Genomic DNA, 17,328 nt, shown 5'->3' with positions numbered 1-17,328 from the left:
GTATCTCATTCCATTCAGGGATTATGGTTTTTATCTTTGCACATACCTGAGGTGAAATTAGGTTGATTGTTGTCAAATAGCAGGACATCAAATAATTCAAAAAACTGGCGGCAGTTACAGTACATTAGATTAAGGAGATGCCATAGTGTCCACAGAGCTTTTCAAGCTTACATCTGACATGTCTCTAACTTCTGTTGCTTTGAGTGTTCCAGATTTTGTTTTGGAGGTGCTTTGTTTGAAAAGAAAACCTCTATATAGACATAAATAACTTTAATCCCTGCTGGGAGCTTTTTCACACGTAATCCAAGTGTGGTACACATGATGTAAAATCCACTTCGGGTTACAAGTGGATCTTCACCAAGATAGGTGATGTGTTGTTACAACAGGGTTTTGGCCAGCAAGGAGAAACCAAATATTTAGTTCAAAGAGAGAAAAAAATGAAGAGGTAGAAGAGGGACAAGGAAAAGTGTCCCAATTCTTTCTCCAAGGCACACTGGCCAGAAGCAGCTGAAATTAGTTTCGTACAAGTATGGAGCACAGTTCGATACACTACAGACTACAGCTTAGACATTAGTTTGGAGTATCGATATCCAGAGAGCGATTTCGGATGTACTTCAGCCATAGAAATAAAAGAAAGGATTAATTCAGAAGACAGCCGAGAGTTTAAGTGGTGCTTCAGAAAAATAGCACAACTTTTACTGATTTTCCCTTTTTTATTGTGTGAAAATCTGACTGAGCAGGTTGCAGCAAAACATGATGAAGGTTTTAGAGTTCAAGGGCAAGTAGCAGTGAAGTCCTTTAGAAACCAAACCACGTTGCAGTAGAAGACTCTCTGCACTCCTCCCGTTAGCAACGCCAGCCCATAGCCCTGCCCAGAGATTTACAACATACAGTGTTGTGAACAGACCCAAAGAAACGGCCTATTTTCGGGCCTAAAAGAGGTTTTACCTAAAAAAAAATACACAGTTCCATTGTTCGCTATAATATAATTTCTTCCAGCCCTTCAAAGTGCAGGAAAAACGCTGTTTTTATTTGGACCTAACCAACTCACATATCCCTCCGCCCAGGGTTAGCGCCCGCCAATCAGCAGTTGGTTAGGTCCAAATAAAAACTGTGTTTTTCCTGCACTTTGAGGGGCTGGGACAAATGATATTATAGCGAACAATGGAACTGTGTTTTTTTTCAGGTAAAACCTCTTTTAGGCCACGAAAATAGGCCGTTTCTTTGGGTCTGTTCACAACACTGTATGTTGTAAATCTCTGGGCAGGGCTATGGGCTGCCGTTGCTAACGGGAGGAGTGCAGAGAGTCTTCTAATGCAATTAAAGTAATTAGGGGCTATTTGTAGATCATACAACCCCACTTTTAAAAAAATGCTACTATCCCTTTAAGAAGACAATATAGAAAAATGTTTGACAAAGTCATTGTGAAAATAGACTGGATCCAGTTTGACCAGTGGTTTCTCAAAGGTGTAAGTGAGCCCAGGTGTTCCTAAGGTTCATTCATACAGTCCAAGAGACAGATGTTTCCTCAGTAACCATCCCATTAAAAGAACAAACACTAATGTACAATAATCAGGAAACATCTCACGATGGACCTCTCTAATTTGTCATCTAAAGGTCTTCGATATTTTAAACTAAAACCAAACCAAACATCCACTCATTCAAAGGTCGGTCCCATCTGCCAACTTCAACCTTGAAGAAATAATTCACTAAGTAGAACAGACCACAATGCTGGAGACAGTTTAACCAAAACCATGGGACATCGTAGGACTGGTGTTTCCTTTTTGGCCTCACCCGCAGCAATTGAGGATTAAGGTTTTGACAATATTCTACCAAAGACTCTTGGGGCAAGTTGGGCTTCTGATCATTTTCAGGGGTTTTGCTTTGCCAGTAAGTTATGGGTATCAAAATTGAGGGTGGACTGGAACACAAAACATTTGACGTAAGGTGTAACTGGAAAAGTAAAAGTTAGTTTATGAGAAAATCTTTAAGAGCCATCCAGAAATTTCAGTACATAAAGTTGGGGAGGAAGAGTTTAAAGGAAAACAGCGACCTCTTTTACTCCTTTTTCATCACGTTAGATACAGTTGTAGCAAAACTGTAACTGTGGGAGTAGACACAGTGGGCACCAAAGGTTTACAAAAAAACAAAAACAAAAGAAAAAAACAGAGAGGAGGACAAGGAGGAACGGTAAGGAGAGTAGAGTCGGGGATACAAGCACAAGCGCCATGGCAACACATAGAAAGAGGAAGAAAAGAGTTACCCATAAGTAGCCGCCGTTTCACCCGCTTGTCCACATCAGCTACTGACGTGGCATTGAACTCAGAGCTCTCAATTGCAGCCTCATCTTTCTCTAAAACACAAGTGACAAGGGGACAAACAGTGAGCAGCAGGTTAATGAGAAGCCCAAATGACCAGACCTTCAGCCCCTCTTGGCGTTTGAGCAAAAAACCAAAGCCAAGAAGCAAGAAGCGATGAAGAAGCGCCAAAATCCCTGTTAGAGTGTTAATCCCCAAACAATTGATAAATCCCCCAGAAGAAATCAAAAGAACAAAACAAAATAAATGAAAATGATCAGTATCAGTGTGTAGCTTACAAAATGAAGCAGTTGGTAGGCAAGTAGGTAGGTGGGGAAGGAGAGGGGAGAAGGGTCAGGGCTTACTTATGAAAAAAAAGTTGTTTTAAATGATAGAGGTGTGGGGTTTTGGGGATGGAATAGGGTTGGGGTGAACGTTTTGGGGGTTTTAAGGTCTGATGTTGACGTTGCTGTTGTCGCCGATGGAGTTTCTGTCCATATCAAACAGCCACGCTTTGTCAGCAATGATTTCCTCGCATTAAGATGAAGACGAATACAAGAGAAAAGAGAGAGGAGAGGATACATGTCCAACATTTCCAAGACAAGCTGCCTTAAATGTGGGCGCAGGGTGACAATATAGACAAGAAAGGAGAAGGAAAGGAGTGGGTGCAGGAAGACACGAGGTCAAACAGCAGCGTTCAGAGAACAGGATAATGGCTGGATGATTGAGAGGAAAATGATGAACAGAGTAGGAGAGGAGAAAGCAACAGAGAGAGAGGGAGGGGGAAAAAAGACAAATTCAGTCCCATCATGGTCCACAATGGGAGAGGTATGAGGGAAGGAGGGGTGCACACACTGAGGAATGGGGTTTGAAGGGGAGTGTAGGGAGGGCATGCAGAGGAATAAAAAAAGCAGGAGGAGGTAGTCTGGGGGCAGCGCTGGTTGCCTGTTTGTCTATGGAACACATCACAAATGGCTTTAACAGTCAACGCTGGAAAAACCACATTCCCAAAGCTGGGCAAGGGGAGCTGGGGGGAGGAAGGTGAAGGGGGGAGAGGGAGGAAGGTGGCAGTGACAATGGCTGCAGAAAGGGGCGAGATGGCTGTTAAGATGGCATGTGTGTGCTGCGGGTTTGGTGATGGGGCTGGGAGAGGGACACGGCCTTTCTCTGGGACCGAGTCATTAAGGCCTGAAAGAGAATCTCTCTGTGAATGGACGCCAATAGGACCGGCCTTTGATGTACACACTCCTCTTTGGTTGTGGGTGCTGGTGGGGGTGGGTGGGTGGATATTGGGGTAATTAACATCCCTTCCATTCCCTGGCCCAGGCCCTCCACCATTTTTCTCCCTCTCCTCTCAGGCGCTCCATGGACAAAGTGGAGGACTCTCTGAAGTACACTCGGGGATGAATGGAGGCTTTCTGGTGCTCGGCTAACGGGTGAAATGTGGCTGTGTGAATGTGTGTGTGAAATTGTTGAGTCGAGCTTTAGAGCATCTGTTTGCTCGAGCGTGTGAAAAAATCTGTCATAGAGGGAGATCAAATGTGTGTGTGGGTGAGAGAGAGAGAGAGGGAGAGAGAGAGAGAGAGAGGGAGAGAGGGAGAGAGGTGGATGTGTAAGACAGGTTGAGAAGAGGTGGGAAGAGCGGAGTCCCAGCCACTCACTCCTAAAAAGTCTATGGGACGAAGCGGCGGTCGGAGGCCCACAGAGAGGGGAGTGTTTAAGAGAGCCAGACCTACACAGGAGTTAAACCACTCTACTCTACTGTAGCTAGGAGGAAAATGTTTAAAAAAAAATAAAAATAAAACAATGCACTGAAGGAAACAGAAGGACCAGGGTTGCTAAATACAACAACAATAAATTTAAAAAAAAGTTCTTCAATTCAAAGGGGAATATAAAAGAAAAAATAGACAAAAGAAACCATACAAATGCAGTACAGGCTGTCCCATGCAGCTGGGCAAGCAGACAAGCAGAAAGACAAAAAAGACTAGTGGCGGACAAATGGCTGTTGGGACACGTGAGTGGACACATGCAGCAGGAAGGGCATGTTACTGTATGAGCATGAAGGCAGACAAGCGGTGCATGTCCCTGCCTATCTATCACGGTGTGTGGAGCAGGACCAGAGGCTGACGGAGGGGGGACGATAAGGCACCGAGGTCGTTTTGGTGTGGTTTTTGGTTTTCAGTGAGCTGCTCGCTGGCTTTTTTAATTTTCTGGGTGGTGTGAGGAGGTTGAGGATGAGGAGATAGTGAGAGCGTGGAGGAGGAGGAGGAGGAGGAGGAGGAGGAGAAGGAGGAGGAGGAGGAGGTTAGGTTTGCTTTCGTGGGAACTTCACCTAAGATCAGGCTGCAATTGAGATGTCTGCTTTTACCCCCCACCCAACCGACCCCGCCCCACCGCACTCCAAACACACACACACACACACGCACACACATGCACGCTTGTCACTCTTTCGTCTTGTGCACTGAGGATTTTGACTTCCTTCCACCTGATTTGGTTTTAACATTGATGCTGAGACAAGACAGGCAATCAGGTACTATCACCAGAAAGCAGGAAGAGGAGGAGGAGAGGGAGGAGGAAGGGGAGCAGAGGGGCAGCACTATATAGACAGGGTAAGAAGGGGTTGGGGGGGAGGGGGGGGCATTAAAGGTTGGCCCACAAAGCAGTTGGAAGTCTTGGACCACAGACACAGGGGTCCTTTCTCTTGTCAAGGGAGACAGAGAGAGAGAGAGACAGAGAGAGAGAGAAAAGACACAAGACATTAGGAAAAGAGAGAGAGTTCCCGCTCGCTCTCCTTCAGTTTCCTCTTGACAGCTTTTTCTTGATGGTGAGTTTCGCTTCTTGAAAGCAGCTGAAAAGGAAAAGTGTTAGCGGCAGTGAAAACCTAGTGCTGCTGGACGCCCAGAGCTGCAGTCTGCCTGAGTGATGACAGTCAGACACAGAGAAGGAGGGAGCTGGTTCCAGTTTTTCAATCCGACAGGAAGCACATCAAAAAGACATCAGCACTGACATCACTCTGAGATGATTGTCAGTTCACATTGGTGGGGCAGGTGGTTATAATCTCAGCGGGAAGCATGTAACAAAGTGTTAGACGTGGAAAAGTTTACTTTATTTCTTTATTTGGTTCCTTGAGATTTACAGTGCCCAATTACAAATGAACCAGAACCTGTAAACAAAAGTTACATGGACTCCCAAGCAGCTCATTAAGTGGACAGAGATTTGGTGACCTGTCGTCCTGCCAGGTTAGAGATTCTGGCAGCAGGGGAGTGAAAACAAACAGATTCCAAGCTCTGAACTTAAGCGATTGCTGCTTGAGGGATTTCTGCCTGGAATTAACTGCTAAGAACGCCAATGAATACTTGAAGAAAAAGTTAAATAAGACATCAGTCCAGACTGTGGTTTGGTCTAAGTTCATTTTGTTATGCAAAACCTTTTCAGTCTGAGGAAGTGTAGCCTTCACAAACGCTGTTAACTCAGAGTTCAGATAAACTCTATGTATTCTGTAGCAGCCTACAAAGTAGGCCCACATCCTCAAACATTACCTCCAGAATATATTGTATTGTTTCTCTGGCCTAGATAAGCCAGAGTAACCCCAAAGGTTATCCTGGTAGTCACTGCTACAAGCTATTCATCAACAAATCATCACGTCCATGGTATAATATGATATACACTGGACATACTGTACATAGTTTAGCAATTCTTTGAAAAGTAGGCTGGTGTGTTTTTATCTTTGAGAACAAAATCAAAACCAGATTGATTAAGACCATACTAGATTCATTCATACTAGGCTCATTTGTATTTCTATTCCCTGAGTTCTCTACAAAACAGATCCAAGTCTGTAACAAGTTGTGCACGCAATTCTTTCAATTAATTCCTTCAACTTATTAGTTCTAATACAAATTAAAACAGTAAAAACAATATGTTTCCAGTTATAACAAGACAATCTAAATGTTCAATATATGTATTATTAAAATTTAAAAAAGAACTGTATGAAGCCCTTCATGATTCAACAGCCTTGGTCATCAGTCAAATCTGATGAGCAAAAGTTAACAGTGTAGCAATAAAACTGGATGAGAAAGGCAGTTGTAGAGTAAGGACTAACTGGCTGTTAGGTCAAAACATTCAACATTATCTTCTGGAACTAGGTTTAAAGGGCTTGTCTTCAACAGACTCTTTGGCGTCTAATCGGTGTCCTCTGTATATTCAAGCAAATACAGTCACTTAAGTGAACAAACTACTCATGTTTGTGCAATAATTATTAAAGGTTCAAAATACAAATTTGTGTGCACAAATGATCAGTGCATTAAAGGGATAGTTCACCATTTTGGCAAATTGGCCCATTGCCATGATCCCTATAGTTTTCAGAGTAGGTTCGTTACATTTAATTGTCGATGCAATCAATTTTTCTAACGGTGGAGCAGAGCTGCTCAGAGCTACGCTACGGAGGCTAATGGGATTTCTTGGTTTCTCTCAACAAACTCATCAAATACACAACCCAACAACTCCAAAACGCTCTGGTGGACAAGTTGTGACCTGCACATTCACCACGCGATAATAACAGAACGTTACAAGACAGAGTTGTTTTAGAGGTAAATTCATGCAAAACCGCTGATGCGCGTTCCCATCGGAGGCAGTTTTTCAGAAACCAGTCTCTGCATTTGCCTCGAAAACAACTCAGTCTCGTAACGTTCTATCAATATATCATAGCGTGGTGAATGTTCAGGTCACAACTTGTCCACCAGAGCGTTTTGGAGTTGTTGGATTGTGTATTTGATGAGTTTGATGAGGGAAACCAAGAAATTCATTGGCCTCTGTAGCGTAGCTATGAGCAGCTCACGGCTCTGCTCCGCCGTTCTAAAAATAGCTTGCACCGATAATTAAGGGTAACGAACCTACTGCTACAGTATGACTATAGGGATCATGGCAATGGGCCAATTTGCCAAAATGTTGAACTATCCCTTTAACAGCTGTCTTAAAGCCAGTATACTGGACCTTTAACCAGTGTGATTGGAACAGCTGCAGTAGACTGGTGATGAAAGCAAAGAAATGCTAAAATTGCTTTCAGACTCTGCACATCTATAACATTTCTATCAGCAACAGAGTTATGAACAACTCCACTTACCTGGAACACCTCATCCATCCTCTACTGATGAGAGAAATAGCAAGATGAAAAATACAACTGTAAGCAGTAAATTGCAGGTTAAATCCCACACTTATTACTGGAAGTGAAAGAGGAATTCATCAAACTTTTCACCGCTGGAGGAGGAACACAAATTACCAGTCAACACTGGTCTCCATATGCTCCACTGTGACAGAACTGACCTCTTGAGTTTGTATGCAATTCATCAGCAGCCATAAATATGAAAGGCAATGACTGGTTGTAACACTAACAGTAAATCTTAGACTGCCACAATATCCATCCAGTGACAATGTGTTAAGTGTTAACAATGTTAACACACTGAATGTGTAATTAATTTAGCTCTTTTCTCTTTAACTTATAACACCATCAAGCAGCCTGTCATCATACTTTGTGATTCATTAGCGGATCATTTCCAGTTAAGGAACCAAGGGTCATGTCTCCAGTTCACAGAAAACTGAGCAACCACATTAAATGGCACATACAGTAATGACAGATGACTAAACCACACCCACATGTACCAATCAATATGTTACTTCACATTTTGGTTGATGAGTTGATGAAGTATACATTTTTGATGTTTGTGTCACCATCTATGGATTGGAAACAAAATGTTTCGGGAGGAATTTATGATGACTGAACAAATCATAAATGACTTACAAACAGTTTCCTGCTAAGCTCCACCCCCCTTAGTCAATATTTAGGAGGCCTGGTGTTACTTTTTGTAACGGTGACGGTGTGAACTGATCGGTGGTGGATGATGTTCCACACAACAGATGTTCAAGTCAAACAACGGTGACAGCCTCAGGTCTCTGTCAGCCATCATGGTTGTCACTTACCGATGCAGGTCTTGCTGTCGGAGTGCAGGGCGTATTTCTGATGGCAGCCACACACAGGCCCCGTGTCCGTGTCATCACATGTGTGCTGACAACCCCCGTTTCCATAGTTACATGTCACTGAAGACAAAAGAAAACATTAGAGCCTTTTAACATGAAGCCAACTAATTATTCAACTGCAGTAGTGATACGGTCCTGATGTAGCAGACAGAGGCCACACAGGGACACTTTTAATGTGTCTTCATGAAAAAACAACATGATGTCTGACTGGATATAGTGTAGTGCTTGGCTTGAAAGGTAGGAAAGATAAGACAGTGTGAGGGAGACAAATTGAGAGGCAAAGATATAAAATATATATAACAGTAAAGGCGACCCTGAGCTGATGTATTCTGCAACAGAAAATATGTTTTGTAGGAAACACAAAATATTTTGGGATGGAATAAGGACTGCTGCCCTGCATTTAATAACAGCAGCAGATTCATAATGAGGTGGTTGGGGTGAGTACAATGTTCACCACTGTCGCACCAGAGACCAGGATTCACATTTTTTTACAAAACAAAAGCACTTAAATTGAGGCCGGTTTGGCAGGTCTCAAATGCGGTGAAAAGTTACTAAAATATTCAGACTTTTCTACTGACGTACAGATGGGTAAAAAGAAAGTGGGAGAGAGACAGAGGAGAAACCCTCGTCTACCAGACAAGACAAACTTTCAGCTTTAGTTCCTTGGTCTTAAAGCTGCCAGCTATGTCTGATGTCTTAAGAGGCCACAAATTTAGACGGAGTAGCGGATGTGTCTGTCTGTGTCAAATGTTTTGACTTGACTTTTTGTAATTCCCCATCCCAGGGAACTTTGAATTATTGGGAAACTCCAAGAAGGAAAAAAAAAGGAAAGAGAGGGAGGAAGAAATAAAAAGAGGAATAAGGCATAAAGTAAAGGATGTGGGGAGAGGTGAAGCTGGAGAGTGACAGAGAGGACATGAGACGTGAAGGAAAAGAAGGTGTGTGTGTGTGTGTGTGTGTGTGTGTGTGTGTGTGTGTGTGTGTGTGTCTGTTGTAGACATAACTGCCGTCTCTTTCATCACTCGTTTACTACCGTCCTGCGCTGCCATGCTCAACAGGCCGGCACAGCACTGAGTCCCTCGCTGCTAATGAAATATTACCAGAGTGGAGGGAGGCATTAGAGCCTTTCAGAGGCTCTCACAGTCTTTACACTCTCGCTGCCTGAGAGGAGAACAAGATGTGTTGCCAAACAAATTGTAACTAAAAGCTTATTTTTCCCTCTCAAAGACAGCAGCCCTAAATTCCATGGCTGCAGGCACTCGATATGAGGAGTGAAAAACAGCGATGGAGGAGCGAGGAGAGGAGGGGGTGTAGAGACGTGAGATCCGTCCACTGAATCCTTCAGCACCTTCAGCGTGGTCTGAAACGCTTAACTGATTTTGGTATTAAATGTCCACCCTTGTGTTTTATCGTCGGAGGCCCACTGGAACTTGTCCATCATTGCTATTACAGATGTTTATCACAGGAACAGTTCAGATCCTTCATCGCAACAGTAACTCAATAAAATCAAGTCTATAAAGCAAAGTGTTAATACTTTGCTGCCAGTTGAATTGTAAAATACTGTGACAAGTCAACTGACTAGAGATTAACAGAAAACAGAAGAGGTATTTGACTGAGTGTGAGACTGTCGACACATCCACATTCAGTGTTAATAAATCAGAGTCTAAAGGTCGACCCCAGAGCGCAGGCGATAGCACATGGCTACACATGGTGTGTGTGTGTGTGTGTGTGTGTGTGTGTCAGTGTGGGGATGAGGGGCCGTGCTGAGGTCAGATGTGATACCTACATGTACAGTCCTTCTGGTTTTTGGCCAGCTCGAACCCGGGACGGCACTCGCAAGACACCCCGCCTTTGCCTGGAGCTTCTCTGCAGATGTGGGCGCAGCCGTGGTCCTTGTTCATGCAGTTCATCCCCTCTGTGAAGGACACACAGACACTTTAAGTGACATCTCGTCAAAAGACACGACAGCTGACTGGTCATCATCTGCACTGGTACACACATGAGACCGACACAAGAGTTAAGGCAGGCAGAAAACATTTTACTATTACATAAAACATGTGAAATAACCAATGTAGGAAACTGTCAGCCACAGTGACTCTTTTGTGCCACAAATATGACACCACAAATAGTCACATCACACATCACCAGCTCTTATGGCGTAACATTAACTTTACTTTGGAAAAACCATGGAAATCTCTACCACTCTGGCCCAGACTGAAACATCCCAAAAATGATTAATTGTATTTCCATGTGATTTCATACTGACTTTCACGGTGTTCGGATGATGAAGTCGACTGATTTTGCTCATCCTCTTCAGATAATCAGCTGAGTTTTTTCATTAAAACAACTCTGTTCTCCTCTGTTTAGCTGTGGGCCGGGCAGTGAAGGATAACTACAGGTCTCATCTCTAAATGACCAAACTACACAACCTCCCATACTGTTGAGTGGGATTGAGTCCTTGGCTGTCAAAAGTCACGCAACACAGACACACTATGGTGTACTGGGAATTTATTGCTGAACTATGAGCAGGTCTGATGAATAGACCCGTTTTACTTCCAGGTAAAATGTGAGTCAGCTGCTTCACCAGCAAGCTGAGAAGCTGCCATAGGCCATGTGTACTGAGGCATTAATTACTATGTTTCATGCTGTTTGTATTGATTAATATTTGTAAAAGTAAATCACATATCGGAAGAATATGAAATTTGACCATTTTCTGGTGTTTTATTTTAAGTCTTGATATCAAACAGAAGATAAATTTGTAGTTCTCCAGTTTATCGTCACACTGGACCTCTAATAATAATAGGTTAGCTAGTGTTTTCTGAGTCCCTGAGGCCTGAACTCTCGTGGACCGAAGCTTTGATTCTTTCACGGTATAAATATAGAACCTAGCCTTGATTTATTAACAAAAAGGACATCTCACTTGTACAAAATGGGACCTTTAAACACAAAGAGTTGAATTGTAAAACCCACATTTCCTCAAAGGATGATTTTACTGGGGCTGTGTGGACTCACAGCTTTCACCGTAACACCCATAATGAGAGCAGATTATGTCCACTCTGGTGCAGTAATCACAAACGCTAGGCCAGCCATAGCAGTAAAGGAAAACAGAAAGGAGCAGTGGTTTCTCTCTTGTGAGATCCAGCCCGGTCCTCAGGCTGAGCTCTACAGCCATTGATCATGAAACCACTTTTCTTTTTCCAATTACTAAAAGCCAGATACTTATGCTTTCTGAAATCACTCATTCTTACACACTAAAATCCTCCTGACACATCTTCTTCTTCAGCAGCACTGTCTTCTCAATCGCCACTGAATCACTGGGCACATGAACAGCACAACACAACACAACACAACACAACACAACACAACACATGAATACTGAATTATCACCCAAACACAGAAAACTATTGAAAACTACGGCAGGACGGTAGTTTACCCCTCACGTTGAGTCTACATCCAGTTGAGATCCTCAACTGTGATGAGTAGAAGAACAACTGGGGCCAATGAACTTTAAAGAATAAACCCTACATTGTGCACTAAGTAGTGACATAATGAATTCATAACTCTGTCACTTTTATATTACATCTTTTTTTTTATTAATTAATTAATTTCTATGTAGTGTAGTCACCTAAAAATCAACTTGTTTTCAGATAATTTTCACTTGTTCCAGACAAATTTTCACTTGAAATAAGTACAGTAGAAAAATCTGCCAGTCAAAGCAGGTTTTTTGTGCTTGTAATAAGAAAGAAAAACTTGATCCACTGTCAGATCTTTCTACTTATCTAAAGTGGAAAATTTGCTTGAAAGAAGTAAAAAGTGTCTGAAAACAAGCTACTTTTTAAATGTGATGAGTCTTATTTTAAGTAGAATGAGATTTATTTTGACTAGAAATGACATTTTGACTAGAAATAAGACAAATATTCTTGGTAAGATTTTGAATTTTTGCAGTGTAATATTGATGGTAAGGCCTGGCAGATAGCGACCAGCTGTGACAGATTACAGTATCTGAATATCCAAAAGCTTACTACACTTTTTAAAACATGAACAATCTGAGTGATTAACTTCACTCCTCTGGGTTTGAGTGTGGCACTGTCACACTCGCCACCCTGCATCTAGACTTGGTTCAAAGACACACCCCTTCCCTGGTCCCCATAGTGAATAATGTCCCTTCATGGGGCCCGAGAGCACTTCAAGTACCTCATTAGGGTGCCAGAGAGTCCCCTTCACAAAAAGTCCTTTCTGAAACTGGACCATTCTGGCTGTCCACTCCCAACAGGACCGTTCCATCAAAGTCCAAAATCAAAGGAGACACATCTTTAAAAGGAAACTGTGCATTTACATGACTAACAAAAGATCAAACCCTGTTCAGAATTATATAACTCAAACAATATATTTCAGTGTTAAATGTAGGCAGGTACTGATGCACAGTTAAAGTTAGAGCCTGAACAATCCAGAAAACTAGCGGTACCACAAAACCAGGGAGTAAAAAAAGAAAAGAAAAGAAAAAGAAACTTGCGACAGTTGCCAAAGCATGCACGGACCCTGTTACTAAAACTAAACTCATAAGAAAGCAATGTATCGACAATCAATTCAAACCTGGGGGAAGTCAAATAAACGGAGGCAGAGGGAGAAGTACGGACACAGGCCCGGCACTCAGCACAACTGAGCCTAAAACAGCAAACAGAGCGGCGGCCTCGAACCGTGGCCTCTCAACATGTCCGACGTGACGAGGCAAAGAGGCCGAGAGGCAGAAACCCGCAGCTCACTGACACATACGCTTGTCAGGCCTGGATAACCCCCAGGGGTCCCTACACACATATTCAGCCAGATCTGATGTCGAGTTCTGTTTAGCTCAATGTCAGCGTCGACCTGCTGATACACAGGCAGACAGACATCCCAAATTCATCAGCACATGGAAATGAATGCAATTATAAAAGACACATTACAGTTACTCACTATTAAATACTTGAAAATGATTGTCATCTTCACAAAAACTGAACATAAATATACAAAATGTATTTAACAGAGGTAATGTTACACTTTGCAACCTTGAAATAAAGTCAGTTCATTTTCCCTTAAGATGATTTTATACAAATGAATTAGTTCTACCTGCTACAGGGCACAGTAGTGAAACCAGGTGCAAAACCACAACCTCATTTTGGTCTGAAGACACAGCAACATGACTGAAGTGGAGTAAGACTTCAATGACTAATTCAATTCAAAAAGAAATCTTGATTCCAAACACTAAGCAAATCTCAGAAACGGTTATTAATGAAAGATACAGTGTAATGCAGCGCCTCCACACCAGGGTTATACTGTCATCTCAATGGTTTTGCTGATTCAAAGTGGCCCAAGGTGACTGCTTATACTCCCCAAAACAATAGACATGTGAAATTCAGGTAAACCAGATTCATAGTTTTTATTCCGTTTCTATTCCTGTTATATTCTGTATGAAAAGGACTCACAAAGGCATAACACACTACCTTGCTAAAAATGCATTGTAGCCAAAGATGGGTTTCAAGAACTCCTCTGAACACTGAATGAAGGACACACAACTCCCTTTTACACGTACAGAAAAAAAGGAGCTTCATGCAAGTCATGCAAACAGCATCATTTAAGACTAAGAGAGTGTGGGTTCAGCTGGTAAAAACTAAATCAGTGGGCCAAGCTTGTGATTGGTAAATGTCTTGTCTTCAGTGTTATTCTTGTCCTTCTTTCTTACCATTACCATTTCTAGTCTTGAAAAATGCAACACAGTGCTTAACACAGAAAATGATGTGAAAGAAGACGACAGTAAAGAAGACATACAAACAGTCTTTCTGCAGCAACAGTTCAATCTGCCAGAGAGCATGATGGGAGCATGAAGGTAAATGACAGTTTGGAGGGTATCTGTATCTGAGCAGAGTAATCTTTCGTCTCAGGTTCTCTCACCTGTTCCTCACTTGTCAGGATAGAGTTCCACTAATTGTTCTATAACACTCTGCATTTACAGATTGACGCTGTGGTGAAGCATATGAAGGTGTGTGACACCTGAAGACTGAGCTCCATCCCCTGAGAATATCTACAGTAAATGTTCTGCCTTAGCTCTCATCCCAGAATGAACACCAGTGTCACATCCAGAAGAAGCTCAGATTTAAAAATGACAATGTTGTGCAGTATAGTAACGAGGTATTGATGAACTGATTGTTCTTTTATAGCTGTATTTTGTGGCGTGATGACAAAACGTCAGTCGCTGCTGGAAATGAGGGAAATTGAAAAGCGTTTTGATGTGAGTGCTGAGTGGTGAGTGTGTCACGTCTGACTGCTGTTCTCCAGTTAGCAGTGAAGAGGCAGGGAGAAGGTTGATGTTTCTTCTTTCCAGCTCAGTGTGCAGCTTTGTTTAGACTGGGGAGGTCAGCAGGTTTACAACTACTGAAGCTCCTCACTGAGAGCCCCAGCAGGTCCAGATAAAACACTGAGACACGTCTTCATGGGCTCAGTAAGAGCCCCCAGGACACAGTCTGTCTCACACAGTCTCTCCTCTGTCTCTTTTATTATCCTACGTCTGTCTTTCTCTTTCACTCTCCCTGCCTTTCTTTATCCACCTCTCCACACATATCTCTCTCGCTCTCTCAGGAGCTCTGACTCCAGATGAGGTCCAAGCATATCACAGCCATGTTATTACAACCTGACTCTTGCAGTGTTACACCCCAAAGCCCCAAAAGTCTGGCTGGCAGAGTGTAATGGAGACAGAGGAAAAAAGGAGGAATGGAGTGAAAGACAGAGACAGATAGAGGGAGCAGAACTGATGAAAGAGGACAGGAATGTGGAAGAGGAAGGTAGAGAGAGAGAGAAAGACAGGGAGAGAGAGACAGTGGAGGATAATTTAGAGGTTCACAGTCGCTCTCCTCCCTGTTTCCTCTGAGGCTGATGAGGAATGAGGTGATGCTGAACGCCAGTCTTTCAGCCTGATCTCCTCCCCGGAGGAAAGACAGATTTCACAGTTTCAATCAACTGTGAAGCAAAGATGATGTTAACTTCAACTGAAGATGTTAAAGCATTTAAAATGTAACTTTTAAAAACTAATACAGAAATTAAAATATTCCATCATATTGGAAATTGTTGAGACAAAAACAAAAGTGGAAAAGAGCAAGATTTTAAGTCTATTTGTTGTTAGCTGTTGACTCAGCACAACAGCAACACATCCTGTCTCACATCACGTATACAACCACACAAAAATACCAGTTTACATTAGATCCAATGCCATACAATGTAAAGGTCCCAAATTCCACACTGCAAGATTTAATTAACTTTTCAAACGTATAACTCTGTTTTCACGTATGCAGCAGCAACAAGCTGCTCCCAAACACCTGTAAAAGCTGCTGAGGTGAAAAATGATGCAGTTTACCTGGAAGGTTTACTGAATTACAGTAATGGCAGTCGACACTGTCAATATCACTGTCGTGTTTCTGAAAATGTAGATACCCAATCCTGTGTACATGCCTGAGCTGTGTAAGTATCAGCAGGTTTATTGACCACCCAGAGACAAGACACATGAGACTTATCATAACAGAAAGAGAGAGGAAAGACAGACTGACTGACATCTACTTGTCCAATAATAAGAGTGTGTGTGTATATACAGTACATTACTGCACAGTTTTGTGTGTGTTCGTATGACCGTGTGCGTGCTCGTCTGTCCCCACAAATGTCTGGATTAGCAGTGTTTGTACTGGGACTGTATGGTTAAGCACAAAGCCACCCATAAAGAGCTCCACTTAAAAGGCCTCTTCTAAATAAACCTGTTAAAAGAAGCTCAAAGGCAACAACTTGTAGCGCTGCTGCAGCTTCCTCTTCAAAGACAACACTGCTGCAGACAGGTTGAAAGCAGCTGTTACATCACTGCGTTGTCATGTGCAGCGCCTTGTGTGCACTTCATGTAAATGTGTGTTGTACGCTTTTCATTAACCTGGTTTGCGATTTCATTGCTGAGTTTCTAACTTTACATTAAAAACGGACACTTGTTGTCGTTTCATTGAAACTTTGTGCAACCCAAAGTTTCCATTGTGTGGAAAACTTTGGCTAACTACTAAACTAAACCAAGCCACGGTGATTTGGTCAAGTGGAAGAGTGTTCAATCTCAGGCTCAAATAAATGATGCACTGTGTGACAAAAAGTTTTTCTAGTTTGCCTGCGAAAAGCTCAGCAGACAGAAAACACTGTCTGCCTCCACATCCCTCCAATTTTCTATCCATGTTCTTGTAAAGGCCCTTTCTATTGAAATGTGTCAGACGCTGGTTGTGTGTCTCTCTCACTGCTTCTGCTCCAACCACAGTGGTATAGGTGCTAAGCCATGAATTTCAATGAGAGCTTTTCTTCCACTGGCTGCATTGAAGCCCTTTACATAAGGACTGCGCCTTTCCATGAACCACTCACAATCTCTTCTTTAAACACTAGAAGAAGCACACACACACACACACACACACACACACACAGATCCGCCTCCCTCATTCTTTCTCTTTTTGTATCTCGCTCTTCACACACCAGGACTGCTGATTTCAACATCATAGACATTATAGATATTAGTGCAACAAATACAACACTGAGCTTTACTGTGTAATACAATGTACACGAAACAAGAAAATCTTTAGTTGAATTAAGGCAGTAAAATGATGTGAGATGCTGCTGAGGACCAACCAGACCTTTTAGTGATGGCTTATGAAACCTGAGGCAAAAATGATTTGATCTCCTGTTTTTGTGAATCCAAACCAAAAAAGGAACACTGCAAGAAAAACACCAGAAAGAGGAGACAAGCACCGGGACTTTGTCACTTGAAGAAAAGCAAGTGTATGAGGGACTTTTGAGAAATGCAAACAACCATTAGATGTTAATGAAATGTCCTTAACAGTTCTCTCTTCTATTTACAGTAACTTGAATTACCTGGAAAAAAGCCCTGAAGGTTTTCCCAGGATTTTTAAATGATTACTTCCTGGGAATAACTCACTATTTCTCCCAGGATTCCTGAGAT

At 42.4% G+C, this 17,328-nt stretch overlaps 2 protein-coding genes across 3 annotated transcripts in view; both read right to left on the bottom strand.

The window, feature by feature from the left end:
- mpped1 (metallophosphoesterase domain containing 1) overlaps positions 1–17,328 on the bottom strand; it is a gene marked incomplete at both ends in the record, with an annotated part of 263,390 nt that overhangs the window by 162,555 nt on the left and 83,507 nt on the right. The gene's annotated exons all lie outside the window — the stretch shown is intronic.
- scube1 (signal peptide, CUB domain, EGF-like 1) overlaps positions 1–17,328 on the bottom strand; it is a gene marked incomplete at its 5' end in the record, with an annotated part of 114,014 nt that overhangs the window by 47,757 nt on the left and 48,929 nt on the right. For both annotated transcript variants that reach the window (XM_083999783.1, XM_083999784.1), the window contains 2 exons: positions 8,271–8,387; positions 10,114–10,242. In XM_083999783.1, coding sequence (XP_083855909.1) covers positions 8,271–8,387; positions 10,114–10,242 — 246 coding nt within the window. The remainder of the gene's footprint in view (positions 1–8,270; positions 8,388–10,113; positions 10,243–17,328) is intronic.

This window comes from Trachurus trachurus (genome assembly GCF_905171665.1).
Source record: "Trachurus trachurus genome assembly, chromosome: 23".
NCBI lineage: Eukaryota > Metazoa > Chordata > Actinopteri > Carangiformes > Carangidae > Trachurus > Trachurus trachurus.
The sequence above is the reverse complement of the archived record's forward strand: the minus strand, read 5'-3'. Positions and strand labels throughout refer to the sequence as shown.